This window comes from Dendrobates tinctorius, unplaced genomic scaffold (genome assembly GCF_039654945.1).
Source record: "Dendrobates tinctorius isolate UK_male_01 unplaced genomic scaffold, ASM3965494v1 ptg000177l, whole genome shotgun sequence".
Classification (NCBI taxonomy): domain Eukaryota; kingdom Metazoa; phylum Chordata; class Amphibia; order Anura; family Dendrobatidae; genus Dendrobates; species Dendrobates tinctorius.
The window spans coordinates 768,869-790,480 of record NW_027361844.1 but is presented as its reverse complement, the minus strand read 5'-3'; the positions used below and the strand labels follow the sequence as shown (position 1 = coordinate 790,480).

General features: G+C 44.5%; 1 protein-coding gene across 1 annotated transcript in view; it reads left to right on the top strand.

Annotated features, from left to right (window-relative positions):
* The first annotated feature begins 453 nt into the window (after positions 1–453).
* Positions 454–21,612, top strand: part of MAIP1 (matrix AAA peptidase interacting protein 1) — a 29,747-nt gene continuing 8,588 nt past the window's right edge. The window contains exons 1-3 of the mRNA XM_073551441.1: positions 454–1,023; positions 5,868–5,939; positions 10,685–10,811. Coding sequence (XP_073407542.1) covers positions 742–1,023; positions 5,868–5,939; positions 10,685–10,811 — 481 coding nt within the window. The 5' untranslated portion in view covers positions 454–741. The remainder of the gene's footprint in view (positions 1,024–5,867; positions 5,940–10,684; positions 10,812–21,612) is intronic.

Here is a 21,612-nt window from a genome sequence, read left to right as displayed (position 1 = left end):
TGCCACCCCCTTCTCCCCCTCTCACAGACCGCTCCCCGTGGCCGGCCCCTTCTCCCCCTCACAGACCGCTCCCCGTGGCCCCTTCTCCCCCTCACAGACCGCTCCCTGTGGCCGGCCCCTTCTCCCCCTCACAGACCGCTCCCTGTGGCCGGCCCCTTCTCCCCCTCACAGACCGCTCCCCGTGTCCCCTTCTCCCCCTCTCAGACCTCTCCCCGTGCCCCCTTCTCCCCCTCTCACAGACCGCTCCCCGTGGCCGGCCCCTTCTCCCCCTCTCACAGACCGCTCCCCGTGGCCGGCCCCTTCTCCCCCTCACAGACCGCTCCCTGTGGCCGGCCCCTTCTCCCCCTCACAGACCTCTCCCCGTGCCCCCTTCTCCCCCTCTCAGACCGCTCCCCGTGGCCGGCCCCTTTTCCCCCTCTCAGACCTCTCCCCGTGCCCCCTTCTCCCCCTCTCACAGACCGCTCCCCGTGGCCCCTTCTCCCCCTCACAGACCGCTCCCCGTGGCCCCTTCTCCCCCTCACAGACCGCTCTCCTCTCGGTCTCTCGTCAGTGTCACCTGCCACCACAACAAGCATCTTTTCCCCTCATCACGCACATACATTTTAGACGAGCCCCTTGGACGCCCCCTCCGCTTCCCGTCCGGTCATGTGCCCTTATCTCACGTGATCTACTAGGGCCAGTTCTAGCCCGGGCCTGTGTTGTGTTGCGTGTGCTTCCGGGGGACACATTAGTGACTGCACCATGTTGCGCTCGGTGTTCCGGTTGCCTCGGTTATGTGTCAGGTCACTGACATGTCCACTATCACGTGTTCCCTTGCTGAGGCCGTCGATGCTTCCGCAGTGCTCGGGTCTCCTCAGCGTGTCCCGCGGGCTCAGCAGTCAGAGCCCGGACTCCAGCCGGGTAGTGGTTGTCGGTGTCCCCAATCCCATCATCTGGTTTCGAACCAAAATCTACTTCTTCCTCATCAGAGCCTACCTGGACCGGGACTTCACCGTGGAAGAATTCACTGATGGGGCGAAGCAAGTGAGAGGCCGCTGGGGACAGGGCAGTGGGGGCACCGCTCTACATCATCATTGTGCTCTTGGCTCTCTTCTGCCGCCTAGTGGCCGTGTTAGGAGTGGCAATTACCTGCTTATGTCCCTCTCTTCTTATACAGGGGCCTCCTGGGGGGGGTTATTCCCCTTAGGCCCCCTTCACAGGTCAGTGTCTCTGACAGGTGTGGTGACGGTTTTCACTTGTACCAGAGACACAGTTACACAGGTTGACCCATTCACATATCAGTGTGTTTCCACAGACCGTGTGTCCGTGGGCAAAACACACTAATATGTCTGATATTTAGTAGCAGCATGGGCCGCAAAACATCCCCCACACGTGCACGCTGATGACACATGGATTATAACAGTGTGTCATCAGTATGACCTGTACCGGCGCCTGGGCATCAGCTGTACTGTTCGCTGTTGCCCAGCTCCAGGTGCTGAAGACCACTCTCATCATTGTCCCCTGCTCTGCCTGAGATCAGCCCAGCAGGGGAGAAATGAGGAGTTGTAGTCAGCATCTGCTGTCTCCATCAAGTGTAAAATTAAGAAAAAAACCACATTATATTCACTTTAACACCTAATCCCCAAAGCATTTGTCTCCTGTAATAAGACAAAAAGGAAAAAAAAAAACAAACTATCCCTCACCAGTCTGAGGTTGAAAGATGGACTACTTGCTAGAGATGGGGTGCACCTTACGAAGACTGGAAAGCAGGTATTTGGAAGTCGCCTTGCTACACTTGTAAGGAGAGCTTTAAACTAGAACAACATGGGAAGGGAAGCAAAAGACCAGAAAAAGCCATACACCTGACAAATGCTACTGAGAACTCTGCTATTAGAAGTGGAAAGGAAGAACAAAGACGAAAGAATCTAATTAAAAAAAATATTGGAGAAAGAGAAACCAATCACAAACTGAAATGTTTCTATACTAATGCACAAAGCATGGGCAACAAACAAGGAGAATTGGAACTACTAACACAGGAAAAGAAATATGATGTCATTGGAATCACTGAAACTTGGTGGGACAATACACATGATTGGAATACAAGACTAGAAGGATACAACTTATTTGCAAGAAACAGACTTGATAAACGAGGAGGGGGTGTCGCATTGTATGTTAGAAATGCGTATATCTGCACAGAGATTGAAGCTTCAGAGACTGGGAGTTCTGTGGAAACTGTTTGGGTAAGAATACAAGGACAGAACAATGGAAAGGACACCATTGTAGGCATTTACTACAGGCCGCCTGTGCAAGCTGAAGATATGGATGAACTCTTTATGCATCAAATGGCCAAGTTCTCCAAAAAATATGACATAGTTGTCATGGGAGATTTCAACTATCCAGACATTTGTTGGGAATCTCTCTCAGGCAAAACTAACAGGTCAAGGAAATTCTTATCCTCTCTTGCTGACAACTTTATCTTCCAAAAGGTAAAGGAGAAAACAAGGGGAACTGCTACCTTGGATCTAATCCTTATAAACAGGGAGGAAATGGTTGAGGAGGTAAAAGTGGCTGGGACCCTAGGAGGTAGCGACCATGCTATTTTAGAATTTTGGATAACTAGAGGCGGAAGACCTGTGAAGACTCAGACGTCAAGGTTAGATTTCAGAAAGGCAGATTTTAAGGGATTCAGAAAGAGAATTGGAGGGATCCAATGGCTGGATATCCTTAAAGACAAAAATGTCCAGGAAGGATGGGAAATCTTGAAAAATGAAATTCTCAAAGCACAATTGTTAACAATTCCAAAAAGAGGGAAGAATAGGAAGCATTTAAGGAAACCAGGATGGATGAACACAGAACTTAAGCATATGCTAAAAAGGAAGCAAAAAATGTTTATAAAATGGAAAGAAGGAGGCATATCTAAAGAAGAATATAATGCTGTCTGCAGAACCTGCAAGGCACAAATCAGATTAGCTAAAGCTGAAAATGAATTGAGGCTTGCAAGAGATGTCAAAAGCAATAATAAAGGATTTTGGGGATATGTCAAAAGTAAAAGAAAAGTCAAAGATGCTATAGGATTTTTACAGGATGAAAATGATGAAATGGTAAGACAGGATGTTGAGAAGGCTGAACTTTTAAATTCCTATTTTGCATCTGTTTTCTCTCAGAAAGGAAATGTAACATCAACTGTTATTCACTGTCCTATTAAGGGAATAGAAGAATCCAGGATATCTATAAACAGAAAGATAGTGAGGAAACACTTAGCTAACCTAAATGTATTCAAGTCTCCAGGTCCAGATGAATTACACCCCAGAGTACTGAAGGAGATAGCAGAAGAAATTTTTGAACCCCTCTCCATAATCTTTGAAAATTCTTGGAGAACAGGAGAAGTGCCAGAAGACTGGAGAAGAGCAAATGTTGTTCCTATCTTCAAAAAGGGGAAGAAGGTGGACCCAGGCAACTATAGGCCGGTGAGTCTGACTTCTATACCAGGAAAGATCTTTGAACAAATTATTAAACAACATGTATGTCAATACCTGGATAAGAATGAAGTGATTAAACAGAGTCAGCATGGGTTTGTAACTAATAAGTCATGTCAGACTAATTTAATTTCCTTCTATGACGGTATCACTGATTGGGTGGATCAAGGAAATGCTGTAGATATAGTATATCTTGACTTCAGCAAAGCATTTGACAAAGTCTCTCATACAATCCTTATTGAAAAAATGACTAAGTATGGAATGGACAAGGCAACTGTTAGGTGGATTCATAACTGGCTTAGTGATCGGACCCAAAGAGTGGTCGTAAATGGCTGCACATCCAGTTGGAAGAATGTCTCAAGTGGGGTACCACAGGGCTCTGTCCTGGGCCCTGTATTGTTCAACATCTTTATCAACGATTTAGATGAAGGAATTGAGGGTAAACTGATTAAATTTGCTGATGACACAAAGCTAGGAGGGATAGCTAATACTAGAGAAGAGAGAGAGAGGATTCAAAAAGATTTAAATAAACTGGAGAAGTGGGCAGCAACTAACAGAATGGTTTTTAACAGGGAGAAATGCAAAGTACTACATCTGGGCAATAAAAATGAAAAAAGCATATATAGAATGGGAGGAATAGGGCTAAGTGACAGCACATGTGAAAAAGACTTGGGTATACTAATAGATAACAGACTGAATATGAGTCAACAGTGTGATGCAGCAGCAAAAAAGGCAAATGCAATTCTAGGATGTATTAACAGAAGCATACAGTCTAGATCACGTGAAGTAATTATTTCCCTCTACTCCTCTTTGGTCAGACCTCATCTGGAATATTGTGTCCAATTTTGGGCACCACATTTTAAAAAAGACATCAACAAACTGGAGCAAGTTCAGAAAAGAGCGACCAGAATGGTGACCGGTCTGCAAACCCTGTCTTATGAGGAAAGGTTACAGGATTTGGGAATGTTTAGTTTGCAAAAGAGAAGACTGAGAGGAGACTTAATAGCTGTCTACAAATATCTAAAGGGCTGTCACATTGTAGAAGGATCAACTTTATTCTCATTTGCACAAGGAAAGACTAGAAGCAATGGGATGAAGCTGAATGGGAGGAGACACAGATTAGATATTAGAAAAAACTTTTTGACAGTTAGAGTGATCAATGAGTGGAACAGGCTGCCACGAGAAGTGGTGAGTTCTCCTTCAATGGAAGTCTTCAAACAGAGGCTGGACAGACATCTAACTGGGATGATTTAGCGAATCCTGCTTTGAGCAGGGGGTTGGACCAGATGGCCCAGGAGGTCCCTTCCAACTCTACGATTCTATGATTCTATGATTCTAATCCAGAGTGTCCCACGCCGTAATCCTTCTGTGTGACATTTGCTCATCATGATGATCGGTCGCCTCAGGCCACCGCTCACTCTGGATCCCCGCGGTCTGCTATCGCCAACCTTCCAGGGCTGCAAATCTACTTTTCCAATGTTTCTGGGCAACTGGATGAAGGTCACAGATGTTCCCAAAGGCTTCCCAGATTTTGACAAAGCTATCGGACATTTTCCATCGATAATATAAATGGCACAATCTAATTGGAGGAAATTCCCTTTAATTCATTCTTAGGCCTGGAATCACCTGAAGATTTTCAGCAAATAAAGGAGTGGATTCAAAACAGGAGTGTCATTGTTCTATGTAAATCTTCTAGGGTTGACTTTTATAGAAGGATCCACTTATACGATGTCAGCCATAACACTACGAACAGAGAGTCACCCATACGTTTATACTACATTGGAAAACAAGGGTTTTTGTTATTTTTTTATGCTATGGGAGGCAGGAGATCCTTCCAGCATATATTTCTACTATACACATAAAACTATGTGTGTATGAAACCTTAACCCGTGAGACTGATCGCAGAGCCGCATCTTCTGTTATAGACCTCATTAGGATAAAAGTGCTCTGGTCCTAGAAAATCAGACCTTGATGATGTAGAGGCCATTAGGGCTCCTTCAGACACACTTTTTATACATTTTAAAATACATGTACTTTTTTATTTTGGGACTTTTAAACAGATATATTTGTCTTGATAGTATTGAATCCATCCTGTCATCTCGGTGCAACATAATGTTCTCCTAGGACCTCCGCAGAATAGTCAGGATCTTCTCTGGTCTCCCGTGGAGCATGACTCTCACATACTGCGCTGCCGGTTACACAGTGGACCAGACTTCTTTTATTTGCTGCATGTTGAACTTTGCATATAAAAAAGAACACTACAAAGGGTGATTTTTTTTTTTTTTTTTTTTTAACAAAATTACTGTAGCTATTACTATTGATTTATTTTGGTTATAGATCTACTGGATTATTTTGAGATTTTTTTTTTGTCTTAAACTATGTTTTGATTGTTTTGTATTTTTCTCTTTTTAGGCCTTTTCCTTTGTATCCAGACTGCTGTCTCAGTGCAACTTTGACGCATTAGAAAATCTTGTGTCTAGTGAGGTAAGTGCAATTCCTATTAGGCTGCGTTCCCACAATGAGCTTTTGCTGAGTTTATGATGTTGCAGATCTTCTGCACTATTTCTGAATCTATTAGGTTACTTGTGTTTTTTTTTATATTTTTTTTATCACATTTTTGACACTACTGTTTTTGTCTCTTTTTGTTATGCCATACAAAAAAGCCAAGAAGCCAGCGCTGCCTATGGTCAGCACCAGAGGCGTAGCTAGGGTTTCGGTTCAGGGGGGGGCGAAACTTCTGAGTGGGCCCCTAACTAGGTAACTTTGATTACAACTCGGTGACGCACCCTAATAGTGGATGTAAGAGATGACTGCGCTGTTACTGAAAATAATCCCTATATAAAGACCAACATTGATATTACCGCAATATGGTCAGTGGTAAATACCAGTCCTACAAAACATATGTGATTACTGCACAGGTATAGTTGGTGTCTTACTGCTGACGTTCTTTCTGATGGAATGGGTCACTTTTCACTTCTTTTCCATCTGGCCCAGACCGACATGACAACTCCTCCAACCAGGACTCGGCTACAGAGAATACAACAACGACACGTTTCACTTCTCATATTCCAGCCCCATCACCATGTATTCCCAACCTGTACAAACTCCTCATCCTGCTGATACCCCAATGCTGAGCCGCTGCTGCCGTATGTGTCCCTATTACTGCACCTGATACCCCAATGCTGAGCCGCTGCTGCCGTATGTGTCCCTATTACTGCACCTGATACCCCAATGCTGAGCCACTGCTGCTGCCGTATGTGTCCCTATTACGGCACCTGATACCCTAATACTGAGCCGCTGCTGCTGTATGTGTCCCTATTACTGCACCTGATACCCCAATACTGAGCCGTTGCTGCCGTATGTGTTCCTATTACTGCACCTGATACCCCAATACTGAGCCGCTGCTGCCGTATGTGTCCCTATTACTGCACCTGATACCCCTTATACACACACGGCTCTGCTCCGTACACGCTGTACACATGTGGCTCCGCACCATACACCTCGTACACATACGGCTCAAATCCGTACACGCCGCACACCCACGGCTCTGCTCTGTACACCCCGTACACCCACAGCTCTGCTCTGTACACCCCGTTCACACTTGGCTCCGCTTCGTACACAAACGGCTCCGCTTCGTACACAAACGGCTCCGCTCACCCCATACACACGGCTCCGCTCCTCTGTACACCTCATACATGCATATCTCTGCTCCGTACACCTACACACACGGCTCCGCTCTGTACACCTCATACACACACAGCTCTGCTACATCCACCCTGTAAACCAATCCTGACCCCATACAGAAACTTACTTCACCTCATCCAGCACCATGACAACCAGCACAGCAGAGCCCTGCAGCAGCTGAAGCCCCTGATCATGTGACCCCTGACTCCGCCCCTCCCATGACCTCATCACAGGTCCTGTGCGCAGAAATTAAAGCCCAGGAGTCCAGGACGACATTGCTGGCTGTGAGGTGGTGGGCCCACTGCTGGCACAGGCCCCCCCACCGCCTTCTCAGGGGCCCATAGCGGCTCGATTCTCCCTGCTATGCCGCAGAATGTAACTGTATGGGCGCGCTGTGCACGCAGATACAGTTAGAGTAGCGTAGCTCGGTGGGCCCCTTCAAAGCTCGGGGCCCGGGGCGACCGCCCCCTCTGCCCCCCCGGTAGCTACGCTACTGGTCAGCACACAATGCATAAGGTGCAAATGCACATATTAGTTTCTAACTGAACTTTAAAATGAGACATTTAGTAAACAATTGTTCAATTCCTTGAGCCACCCCGCCAATGCCATGCATTGTGTGCTGACCATAGGCAGCGCTGGCTTCTTGGCTTTTTTGTTAAGCAATGTTATAAATAAAGCTGTTTTGCTTCCTGATGTTTGGCTTTGATAAAACTTTATTGATGCACTCATGTGCTGATTCCATGAATTTTCATTGCATTTCTCCTGTGGAATTGCACTAAAAACTCATGTGATATTTTTTTCTCGTTAAACCTTAAGGCTGTGTACCCACGCAAGCGTTTTTTAAGCATTTTACCTGCAAAAGTGCTTAAAAAAATGCTTAAAAGAAGCATCCCATTCATTTTAATGAATTCTGCACTTTTTGTGCATATTGATGCTTTTTTTCCACCAAAAAAAACGCATCGCGGTAAAAAACGCAGCATGCTCATTAATTTTGCAGAAAAATCCGCATTTCTAGCTATTTTCTATGAGACTGGGGCTGCGCCGGAAAAAAAACGCCTAAAAATCGCACGGAAACGCATGGCAAAAAACGTGCGTTTTCTGGGAAGGAATCCGGTTTTCAGTCAGGAATTTTCTGCATACGTGTGCATATAGCCTAAAATTCTCCACATCTAATGTATGTCTATGGGAAAAATCTGCACATAAAACTCTTCGAACCCGCAGGAGAATTTAATGTGTTGTAGATTGAAAAAAACATCAGCAGTTAAGCTTACACTGAAATAAAAAATAAACACACTGCAGACATGATATTTCTATAAGTTTCATCCACTTTGCTGGAACTGTAAGACGCAGCATTTTTTACACAGCGAAAATGTGCAACATCAAAAACTCATCGTTGGTACACAACTTTCAGGTGACTTTCTCACATCAGTATTTGTACTGTGCAACTCTTCCTCAAACAGTACTCAGACCCATAGAAAGGATCTATTACCACATCTGTAAAGATCACAGGACTTTGGGATCCATGAGATTCAGAGGAAGGCCTGTTGTAGTCTGAGCTTGTGAATCAGACTTGGCTGTACAAGTCAAAGGGGTTATGTGAAACATAGATGCAAATTTAAAAGCTTCTCATTAGCTTCTGTTTTGCATCTGAGTCTCACCGAACTGTTTCTTACTGATAAATTTGAATAAAATCGTGAACTTCCAAGGATCCCTTTATTTGGATCTTGGAAGCAAGCTCACCTCTTCAGGTCAAAAACACAGACACAAAGAAAAAAACGGAAGCAGTCTGTTTGTTTACAATAAAGAAAAATAAAAATATGTTGCTCAAATCCAGATTTGCAGTGCACACATAATATATCTACCACTGTAAACTGGACAAATGACAGTGCTGTACTTTTGGGCCCTGACATATTTTATACCAGTCATAATGAAGGAATCGCTGGTATTGAATGCCCCATTTTAATAAAGAGGCTTGCTCCTTTTAATAATTATGACACATTTTAGCTGGCTCCAGAGGTAAGAGATCTATTGGGTTGGAAAGGTTAAAGTACACTTCTGTCATAATGTAAACCACCTTTATGGCATAAATTATGACTAAATTTGTCAGCAGTGCTTGCTCCTGCATAATCCTCACTTTCTTTTCAAGATGTTGGCGGAGACAGGCTGGGACTGGCGTAAACAACAAAAGTAGCAGTTTAGAGATACGTGTGGGGACCCCCAACCACGTGGAATGAGTTCTTTCTCTGTGGATATCATGATATGAATGTATACACTTAGATTCCCTGTAAGCTTTGGAGATATCAGGAATTGTCGCCAGGTTTTTGCCACCTAATCTAGAGACTGAGATTCCAGTGATGTGTCACTTGCTGAGCTTCTCACTGTAGTTTTGGTAAAACCACAATTTTGTCAGTAGGTGATTAATCAGCAGATGATTAGTATGCCTGCTGCCATGTAGTCCTTCATATTCTTGAGCTTTGCACAATGCCCAGAGAAATCTGCCAGTGAATGGTGTGCGTGTTATACAGAGCTCAGCATCCAGAGAGCTGCTACATCTGCAACAGAGAGAAATGGGATCGTATCAGAACTGCAGCAAGCAGCCCAGTAAGTGATACAACGCTGAAATCAGGGTCTCTGCCCTTTTATTATGCTGCTCTCAGATGACAAGGGAAAACCAGGTGACCTATTCTCTATAAATACATTGTCCTGGTTTTTGATACTGCATTACTCTACCATAGCCTCTATAGATTTGTGCCTGCCTGCTATTGATGCATTTATCCTGTTTCTTTTCATTGGATGGTATTTGATTTCTCCATTTGGACACATCAGTGTAGTTGGGAGGAATAATTATACTTTCATGTAGGGAGTCTTCAGACTATACCTCTTAAGTGGTTTTATTTGTCTTTAGTTGTTATGTCTTATACGTAATATAATGATTTGATAAAGCATTAATACATTGAAGGTGCCAGCTGATAATTCATATTAATTATATTAATTTAATTAATATTGATCCTCTGTGGCTCCGCCCGTCTCCACTATCTCAGATATTTATCCCCTCCTCCGAAAAAAAAAAAAACTTGCTAAAGACAGATCTATTCGTACATATATTTGTGAATTGTGTTTTCATCTTTATTTGCTGTCATCACATTTACATTTTTGGGGGGACAGAGGCTTAGAGGATAAACTTAAAGGGAATCTGTCACCTATTTTTTCGCATATAAGATGCGGCCACCGCCATCAGGGGCTTATCTACAGCATCCTGTAATGCTGTAGATAAGCCCCCGATGTAACCTGAAAGATAAGAAAAACGAGTTATATTATACTCACCCAGGGGGGCGATCCGGTCTGTGTCCAATGGGTGTCGCGGTCCAGCTCCTCCCTTCTAGCGATGACGTCCTCTTCTTTGCTTCCCTTCGTGGCTCTGGCGCAAGCGCACTGCTCTGCCCTGTTGAGGGCAGAGCAGAGTACTGCAGTGCGCAGGCGCCGGGAAAGGTCAGATATTACACTTGTAATATCTAAAAAGTAACCAGTACTTTTTCATGTTGCAGATCCTGAAAGATGTGAAGGAAAAATGTTCAATGCTTTCTGACAACTACAGAAATGCCCTGGCGGCAGAGAATGATGAGATTATGTACTCATTTCCTGGAGATGTAGCTATTTATTATGATGATAATGGTAAGTGTGAGGAACAAACGTTTAACCCCTTAAGGACAGAGCCACTTTGTAGCTTAATGACCGGACCTCATTCATTTTTTAAATCTGTCATTTTATGAGGTTCTAACTCTAGAATGCCTCAACGGATCCCACTATTTCTGAGATTTTGTGACATATTGTTATTTATAATGGTGGTAATATGTGTTCAATATGATTTGTGTTTATTTGTGAAAATATCGGAAATATGGCCAAAAAATTCAAAAACTTCACAATTTTCAAACTTTTACTTCTTATGCCCCTAAATCGAAAAGATATGTCACACACAATAATTAATAAAAAACATTTCCCACATGTCTACTTTACATCAGCACAATTTTTGAAACTTATTTTTTTTGGTTAGGATGTTAAAGGGTTAAAAGTTGACCAGCGATTTCTAATTTTTCCAACAAAATTTACAAAACCATTCTTTTAGGGACTGCATTACATTTTAGGTGATTTTGAGAGGCCTGTATGACATAAAACACCGCAAAGTGACACAATTCTAAGAACTGCACCCCTTAAAGTGCTCAAAACCACATTCAAGAACTGTATTAACCCTTGAGGTGCTTCACAGGAATTATTGCAATAAGTAAGAAAGAAATGAACAATTTACTTTTTTTCACAAAAAATTATTTTAGCCCCAAATTTTTTATTTTCAAAATGGTAAAAGGAGAAATTGAACCATACAATTTGTTGTGCAATTAGTTCTGAGTACCCCTATACCCTGTTTGTAGGGGAAAACTACTGTTTGGGCGCACAGCAGAGCTTGAAAGGGCAAAAGCACCATTTGACTTTTTGATATATAATAGCTGGAATCGAGAATGGACGCCTTGCCACGTTTGGAGAGCCCCTGATGTGCCTAAATAGTGGAAGTCCCCAACTCCCACAAGTGACCCCATTTTTTTTTTTTTTAAACTAGACCCCTCAAGGAATGTAACTAGATGTGTGCTGAGTGCCTTGAACTCCCAGGGGCTTCACAAAAGTTTATAAGTAGAGCTGTGAAAATATAAAATCACATTTTTCCCATAAAAATGTTCTTTTAGACCCAATTTTTTTTATTTTCACAAGGGTAACAGGACAAGTGGCACCATGCAATTTGTCCTCAGTGCGCCAATACCCCATATGTGGTTGAAATCTACTTTTCAGGCACAGTGCACAGCTCAGAAGGGAAGAAGCCGCAAATTGGAGTTCAGATTTTCCTGGAATGGTTTGTGGATGCCATGTCACAGTGAGAGAGCCCCTGAGGTGGCAAAACAGCAGAACCCACCCCACCATAAATTCCCCTATTTTACAAACTACACATCTCAGTGAATTCGTTTAGGGTTGCAGTGAGTATGTTGACACCACATGTGCCTCACAAAAATTCATACCATTGGGTGGTGAAGAAAGAATAATTACATTTTTACCACTAAAATGTTGTTTTAGTCGCAAATTTTTATTTTTATATGGGTTAATAGGAAAAAATGGACCTCTGTTTGTTGTGCAATTTCTACCGAGTGCGCCAGTACCCTATACATATTTATAAAATACTTTTCAGGCACAGTGCAAAGCTCAGAATGCAAGGAGCGCCATACTATAGTGCAGATTTTGCTGTTATGGTTTGTGGGTGCCATGACCAACTAAGAGAGCCCCTGAGGTGCCAGAACAGCAGAAACCCCTATAAGTGACCCCATTTTACAAACTACACCTCTCAATGAATTCATCTAGGGGTGTAATGATCATATTGACACCACAGGTGTGTCACAGGATTTTATACCATTGGACAGTGAAGAAAAAATAATAAAATTTTTACCACAAAAATTTTGTTTTAGCACCAGATTTTACATTTTCACGTGGAAAAATGGGTAAAAATGCCACAAACATTTGTCTGACAATTTCTCCTGAATGTGGCAATACCTCATATGTGGCTGTACAGTTATACTTAGCCATATGGAGAGATTCGGGAGGGACGGAGCGATATTTTCCTTCTGGAGCAAAGATTTTCCTAGAACAATTTGCAGACTCCATATACAGAGCCCCTAAGTACTAGAAGAGCAGAATCCTTCATTCAGGTGACCCCATTTTGAAAATTATACCCCTGCCAAACAAGTGGGCGCTAAATGTGGTTTAGGCACCCTGGGGCTCAGAAGGGAAGGTTGCATTTGGATTTGAGAGCACAGAAGACACTGGATTTCTTTTGGGTGTGGTGGGAGGGGCATATCTCTTTTCCAGAGTCTTTGTACTACCAGTAACATGGAAGGCCCTGATGTTTCCGTTAACAGATGACGGACCTGGGGAGTTGCTTTTTTTGTGGATTGATTTGAAGCTTTTGTTAGGAACTTTTACATAACGTGACGTGATTCAGATGAAACCTCCGATGTATCCATTCACTATAATGAGGCAGCAGAGTTACTCTGGACACGGTCTGGCCTTTGCTTAGCATTGTCCTTCTTTTTAGAAGTGCACAAAACTGTGGCCTACGGCACTTTTATGTATGCCTTAAAAGACGGATATTGCCGGATCATAGGCGAGACAGCATCTCCATCTGCCTCATTATAGAAAAGTCTTCCACTGGAGGTTCCATCTGAATCACGTGTTTACATGGAAACCCTGGGTGTAAGCATTTGCCGCAGAATAAATAGGAGCCAAACCCTACTGAGATCTTTGGGAGGCAGAATGAATAAATCACTTTTTTTTTGCAAAGACAAGTTTTTATATCACATGTTTAGATAGCTCTAATTTCTCCATATTTCATCCGACAGAGTCATGTGATGTCTTGTTTTTTGCTGGACATGTTAACATTTTTATTGATACCATTTTCAGGCACATGACTTTTTTTAATCGCTTTCTTTTCTGATTTTTTGGGAGGCAGATTGAACAAAATCCAGAAATTGAGTAATTGGTTTTTTTTTTATTCCGTTCCGCATGTGGTAAAATTGATAAGGCAGCTTTATTCTTCGGGTCAGTACAATTACAGAGATACCACATTTAGATAACTTTTTATGTCTTGGCGCTTCTACACAATAAAAACTTTTATAGAAAAAATAATTAGTTTTACATTGCTATATTCTGAGAGCTATAACTTTTTTTAATTTTTCCGCTAATGGAGCTTTACGGCATTTGTCTTTTTGATAGCTTTTTTTCCACTTTTTCCACTTTGTCTCCAGCAATATGATGAAAAAGCATTGTGTGCCACTTTTTTTATTTATTTTGTTTTTACAACTTTCACTGAAGGGGTTAACTAGTGTAACACTTAAAGATCAGCTCGTTCTGGACGTGGCAATACCAAAAATGTGTACTTTTTTTCTTTTTCTACATAATCTATTTTAGTGTAACTTCTTTCATTAATATGATTTATTTAATATATTGGTGTAGTGACCACTGTGTCCGCTAGGGGGCGCTGTGTGGGTGTCCCAGGAGAGAGGATGAGTGGTAGGATGCTGAATGATCGTTATGTATCCCAAGGTAGGTGGCCTTGGGATGGAAGCTTGAATATGTGTGTTGATCAGCAGAGGTACTGCTGAGCTTTCGTTACACTGTGTCAGGGAGAGCTTTCCAGGTAGCTGGTGAATGGGTGGGACCAGCTACCTACAAACCCACCTAGGGGCGGTGTCTAGAATGCCATAGTAAAGTGGATGTGTGTGAAGGACCTGTGATGAGGTCATAGCCATGTGATCCGGTGGGCATGGCTATGGACCATATAAGGTGACCAGGGTAGGTTACATGAGTGAATGCTTGGACCCGATTGGTCCGTATGGAAGGTCTCGTCTGGCTGACGTGGCTGCCTTCCTGACAGCAGGTGGAGAGGCTGTGTATAATGGCTGCATATGTCTAAGATTTCCCAGGGAGAGGGAATGAACGTCTGCACGGAGAAGCAGCCATGAGGTAACCCGAACAAGGGATGTAACTGTGAGGCTAGGGAGCCTGATTGCTGGACATTGCACAACCTGTGTTACCACAGGATTAACCAAGTGAAGCTCTGTCATGGACGCTATGCTGTTGTATATGAACTTTCTGTTGCTGTTCATGGTTTATGATGCCTAATAAACCGCATGGACTGTTGGAGTTATATGAGAAACCCGTGCCGGACCTGGTTATTTGGCTGCCTAGCGAGTTTCTCCTACCTGAATAACAAGTGCTACCTTACAATATATATTTTACTCTTCGCCACGACAGCACCCACTTGGAGAGAGGGATCCGCCCATAGGAACAGGAAACCTACAGAGATAAAAGAGGGCGGTCCACCTCTCCTCCTCAGTTGGTTTCCTGTTCCTATGGGAACCACAGGATTCGCTACAGTCTTACCTGGACCATGGAACCGCCTGTGCAGTATCTGCGGGAACGGCAGGGGTTCCGGTCTGGAAGCAGCGACGGGGGAGTGCTGGCATTCGGCTCACTCCTCGTCTGACACAGCAGCAGTGAGAGCAGAAACGCCGGTGCCGGGTGAGGCCGACCGGGGGTTCCCCTGCAGTGTTACACGCCACCGGGATTGCGGGAGGATCCATCCCGGTCCGTGTGGGAGCGCGGAACTGGAGGGGAGGACGGTAGCCTCCGGCGTTCCTAAGGCTTCAGCGTTCAGGAGGACGCACATGCAGCGCCAACAGGAAGGGGTAAGGAGGAACTTCCGGGTTACCGGAGGTTCCTCAGCTCAGGGCGCACGCGCGGCTTCAGAGGAAATATCGCGAGCGCACAGGCATGTAGGAGCGCTCCCCGCCCCCTCCAAGAAGGAGAAAAAAAAAAAAAAGAGAGAGACGATTTAATTTACAGAGCGCCGGCGGTTGTATTCCAGGCCGGGCGCATACTAATTGGCCGCAGGCAGGCGCACCTGGAGGGGGACGTACCAGTATAATGAAGGGGCTTACAAAAGACCGGGGGGATATGGGTACGGCGTGCAATCATATCTTCACGAAGACAGGACACGCATCCCCAGGCAGGCGATACAGCGTCAGCCAAGGATCACACACGCCGAGGTTCCTCGGATAGAAGCCACAGAAGCCACGCCAACAAGCCTCCTTCTCAACCTCCTGAGCCGGTACCTACAGCTTTTCTGGGTGAGTGGACGACTCTCTGCCTATTAAGCTGATATATATATATATATATATATATATATATATATATATATATATATATATATATATCTCCCTCGCTTCGTCTCCACCTCAGGTTAAGAGAAAGGAAAAATCAAAAAAAGAATGTGCCCTTTGTACGCGTCCCCTACCAGACTCGTACACAAAAAGGCTATGCAAAAAATGCATTAATGAAACAGCAAAACAGGCATCAACATCAACCACAGACATAAGGGCTATAATAAGAGAAGAATTACAGGCCCTAACCCAGTCTAGCATGCCTATAAATTCTAAGGCTAACAAGCCAGTTACGGTTAGCATAGAGACTGATGAGGACGAAGCGATACTCTCTGATAGTTCCAATGCATCCACATCATCATCTTCCTCAGATATGGAAGGGCGTTCGTGTTTTCCTTTAGATAACATGGACAACTTGGTTAAATCCATGAGGAACACCATGGGGTTCACAGAGACAAAGGAGCCGCAAACGACACAAGAAATTATGTTTGCAGGGCTAACAGAATAAGGAGAGTTTTTCCTGTTATACCAGCTATAAAAGCTCTGGTTAAGAAGGAATGGGAGAAGCAGGACCAGAGAGGTTATCTTCCCTCGGCCTCAAAAAGAAGGTACCCCTTCAGCGACGAAGAATTGTCATCATGGTCTAAGGTCCCGAAAGTGGACGCAGCAGTCGCCTCCGCCTCAAAACAATCGGCCTTACCAGTGGAGGACGCTGGGGTTCTAAAAGACCCACTTGACCGAAAAGCTGATGGCTCATTAAAAAGGGCATGGGAGGCGGCTACCGGCATGTTTAAACCGGCAATAGCTACTACTTGCACAGCTCGTTCTATGCTTGTCTGGATTGATCAACTAGACCAGCAAATAGACCAAAAAAATCTCCAGAGACCAGCTACGAACCGCCATACCACTGATCCGTGGCGCAGCTGCATATACTGTATAGCAGATGCTTCTGCTGATTCATTAAGCATGGCAGCCAGATCATCAGGCTTACTTAATAACGCCAGACGTAGCCTATGGCTTAAAAGCTGGAGCGGTGACACCCAATCCAAGGCAAAGCTTTGTGCCATTCCTTGTGAGGGTGAGTTCTTGTTTGGGAAAGCCTTAGATGAAATCTTGACTAAGGCAAAGGAAAGGAAAAAAAGGTTCCCTAACCCCTCTCTCCCATTTTATAGGAGGGCGTTTAGGAGACGACCATTTGGCAGAGGGAGACCAGCAGAAAATCAAAATTGCTGGGCCACGAAGGAAGAAAAAGGCAAAGGTGCCATGTTTAGAGGATCCTCCTTCCGCAGGGACAGGAGCTAAGGAGCCCGGCCCTCCAGTAGGGGAGAGACTAAAAATTTTTCTTAAGGAATGGGAGAAAGTTACGGCCAGCCCTTGGGTTCTGGGCATTGTTAGAGAAGGGTTAAAGAGAGAGTTCCATCACGTACCCTTTAACTCAGTTATCATAACATCTTTCAGCTTGCAAATCCAACAGCGGGCCCTGGAGGCTGAGATTTTGAGTCTGTTGGACAAAAAAGTTTTGGTCCATGTGCCTAAAGGACAGGAAGGGAGAGGATTTTACTCCCCTCTCTTTCTGATACCTAAACCAGATGGCTCATTCAGGACAATAATCAACCCGAGGAAGCTAAATTCATTTATAATAAACCATAAATTTAAGATGGAATCCATAAGATCTACAATTAAGCTCCTCTTCCCCAATTGTATGATGGCAGGCTTGGATCTGAAAGATGCTTATTATCATCTTCCCATCCATTACAGATATCAGAAATACCTCAGAGTGGCGGTATTCCTCGATGGCACCATACAACATCTCCAGTTCACAGGCATGCCATTCGGCCTTTCCATCGCACCGCGAGTCTTTACAAAGGTGATGCTGGAGGTGATGGCTTTCTTACGCCAAAAGGACACACTGATAGTACCCTATCTGGATGACTTTTTGATAATAGGAAACTCAACTTGGCAATGTAATAATCGAGTTGCTGATGCAATCTTATCCCTACAGGCTCTAGGTTGGATAATAAACTTCAAGAAGTCCAGAATCGAGCCGCAATCCATTCAGTCCTTCCTGGGTCTCCAACTAGACTCCATAAATCAAAAATGTCTGCTGCCACAGGTAAAAATTTCAGCGATTAAAATAAAGGTCAGGTCAGCAATAGACAGTCCACACATATCCTTAAGGGATGCAATGTCCCTCCTGGGGTCCCTGACTTCCTGCATTCCGGCAGTTCGATGGTCACAGTTCCACATGAGGGAATTATAGTATCAAATCCTCTTAGAAGAGACCCATGACCGTGGGAATTTGACAAAGAAAATTACTTTATCCCAGACGGTCCTAACCTCCCTAGCATGGTGGCTAGAGGATGATAATTTATCGGGAGGAGTACCATGGGTGATAACACCCTCCCGTATAATTACTACCGATGCCAGCCCCAGAGGATGGGGGGCTCATATGGGAAGCACCTTCACCCAGGGCCTATGGGATATAAGTGAGGATCAGGATTCTTCAAACTTGAAAGAGCTAAAGGCGGTTAGTCATGCATTATATCATTTTCTTCCACAGTTACGAGGGGAAAACGTGAGAATCCTTTCAGACAACACCACAGTGGTCGCATATCTGAACAGGCAAGGTGGGACTCAATCAGTCGCCTTAATGTCTTCCGCAAGAAAGATCTTGTCCTTCGCCGAAAAACATTTTTTGTCTCTCTCGGCCCTCCATATAAGAGGGAGAGACAATTCGGAAGCAGACTTTCTAAGCCGCCATACACTACGGCAAGGAGAGTGGTGCCTGAGCTAGCAGATATTCACACGCATCGTGTCACTATGGGGTCTTCCCCAGATAGATCTCTTCGCCACCAGGAAAAACAGGCAGGTGCGAAGATTCGCCTCTTTGAACATGACAGACAGTCCGGAAATTCTGGATGCCCTCCAAGCCCCATGGCAGTTCAAACTAGCATATGCATTTCCCCCAATCATACTATTGCCGCAGGTGATCAGGAAGATCAGGGCAGAAAAGGCACGAATAATCTTGATAGCGCCATTCTGGCCCAGGAGGCCATGGTTCTCTTGCCTCCAGACAATGTCAGTGACAGACCCTTGGGTACTTCCTTTGATCCCCAAGCTCCTCTCACAGGGGCCATTCTTCCATCCTCAAGTGGACAACCTCCACTTGACGGCTTGGAACTTGAAAGGGAAATGTTGAGAGCAAGAGGATTCACAGAAGGGTTAGTAAATACTCTCCTACAGAGTCGAAAATTGGCAACGACAAAAATTTACACCAGGGTATGGAGGAAATTCCTAGAGTTCCACACAGCTCCCGACTCTAGAGAAATTCTGATAACATCGATCCTAGAATTTCTACAAAAAGGGAAAGAGTTGGGACTATCTGTTAACACACTGAAGTCCAGGTGTCTGCTCTAGGAGCCCTCTATAGTTATAATGTGGCAGGCAATAGATGGGTAGCCAGATTCATCTCGGCCTGTGAGCGGAGCGAATCGGTACACATACCCAGAGTTCCTCCTTGGGACTTGAATCTCGTACTAGAGGCCCTTAGGCTAAGTGCACACGTACCGGAACTCTCGCGGAAATTACCGCAAGAATTCCGGAATTCCATTCCGCGGGAAAATCGCATTTTAAATTCCTGCGATTTTCCCGCGGAAAAACTAGCATTTTGCAAGCATAATTAGCTTGCAAAATGCTAGCGTTTTCCAAGCGATCTGTAGCATCGCTTGGAGAACTGATTGACAGGTTGGTCACACTCGTCAAACATAGTGTTTGACGAGTGTGACCAACTTTTTACTACTGAGGCCGCCTATGCGGCATCAGTAGTAAAAGATAGAATGTAAAAAAAAAAATAAAAAATGGTGTTATTCTCACCTTCTGACGTCCCGCGCATCCGTTCCCAGTAATCCTTTGCGAAAATGCCCGCGATGACGTCCGTTCTCGCGGGATCGCGATGACGTCGCGCGAATGACCGCGAGACTTCGCGATCCCGCGAGAACGGACGTCATCGCGGGCATTTTCGCAAAGGATTACTGGGAACGAGAGCATGGAGAGAGGCGGGAATGCTGCGCGGGACGCCGGAAAGTAAGAATAACAATATTTTTTATTTTAAATTCTATTTTTTACAGGGATATGGTACCCAAAGCCCGGAGGACAGTCTCCTTCCTCCGGACCGTGGGTACCATCCGCAATTGTTCTGCTTACTTTCCGCATGGTGTGCACAGCCACATGCGGGAAGTAAGCGGAACAATGCATTCCTATGGGTGCGGGATCGCCGCGATTCCGCAAATTAATGAGCATGCTGCGTTTTTTACCGCAAAGCGATTCCGCCGCGGTAAAAACCGCAGCATTAGCACAGCATTGCGGAATCCCATAGGAATGCATGGGATGCTTATTTTTCGCGTTTTCGCGGCAAAATCGCGCGGTTAAAACCGCCGCGGAAACGCGAAAAAAAACGCCACGTGTGATCACAGTCTTAGGCTAGTTTCACACTTGCTTTTTTTTGCAGCGCGTTTTTCCCGCAAAAAAACGCATTGAAAAAACGCATACATAAGCATACAACTGCTGCGTTTTTTTCAAGCATTTTTATGAGCATGCATGAAAAAAACGCAGCGTTTGTATGCGTTTTTAGCTCGTTTTTACCGCGTTTGCGTTTTTTTCCAACATTTTTAGGTGGCCCCTCACACTACCCAAACCATGACTTTACTAACCCTAACCCTGACCCTAACCCTGACCCTAACCCTTAACCAAATCATACTTAACCCAAACCCTAAACCCTAACTAACCCTAACCCTGACCCTAACCCTAACCCTGACCCTAACCCTTAACCAAATCATACTTAACCCTAACCCAAACCCTAAACCCTAACTAACCCTAACCCTAACCCTGACCCTAACCCTGACCCTAACCCTAACCCTAACCCTGACCCTAACCCTTAACCAAATCATACTTAACCCAAACCCTAAACCCTAACTAACCCTAACCCTGACCCTAACCCTAACCCTGACCCTAACCCTTAACCAAATCATACTTAACCCTAACCCAAACCCTAAACCCTAACTAACCCTAACCCTGACCCTAACCCTGACCCTAACCCTAACCCTAACCCTGACCCTAACCCTTAACAAAACCATACTTAACCCTAATCCTGACCCTAACCATGACCCTAATCCTTAACAAAACCATACTTAACCCTGACCCAAACCCCAACCCTAACCCTGACCCTGACCATAACCCTAACCCTAAACCCCCTTAACTAACCCTAACTCTAACCCAAACCCCTAAATTCCATGGTTTAAAAAAAAAAACGCATATGCAAAAAAACGCATACATGAGCATGCCAGTGCGCACATATGCGCATCCATAGGCTATAATGGCCATTTTTAGCGCAAAACGTGCGCATATGTGCGCATGCGCTTTTTTGCAGGGCCAAAAAATGCAACATGCTGCGTCTGGAAAATCCCAACGCACACCCCAAAAAAACGCAGCGCATGAAAATCGCATACATGCGCTTACCAGCGCGCAGGTATGCGCACCCATGTTAAATATAGGGGAAAAAACGCATGCGCAGGTGTGCGTTTTTTTCCAGCGCTAAAAAACGCAAATGTGAAACCAGCCTTACACGTTCCCCCTTTGAGCCATTAGACTCGATATCCCTTAAGCACCTATCTCTCAAGACAGTACTACTAGTTGCACTAACCTCAGCTAGAAGAGTTAGCGAC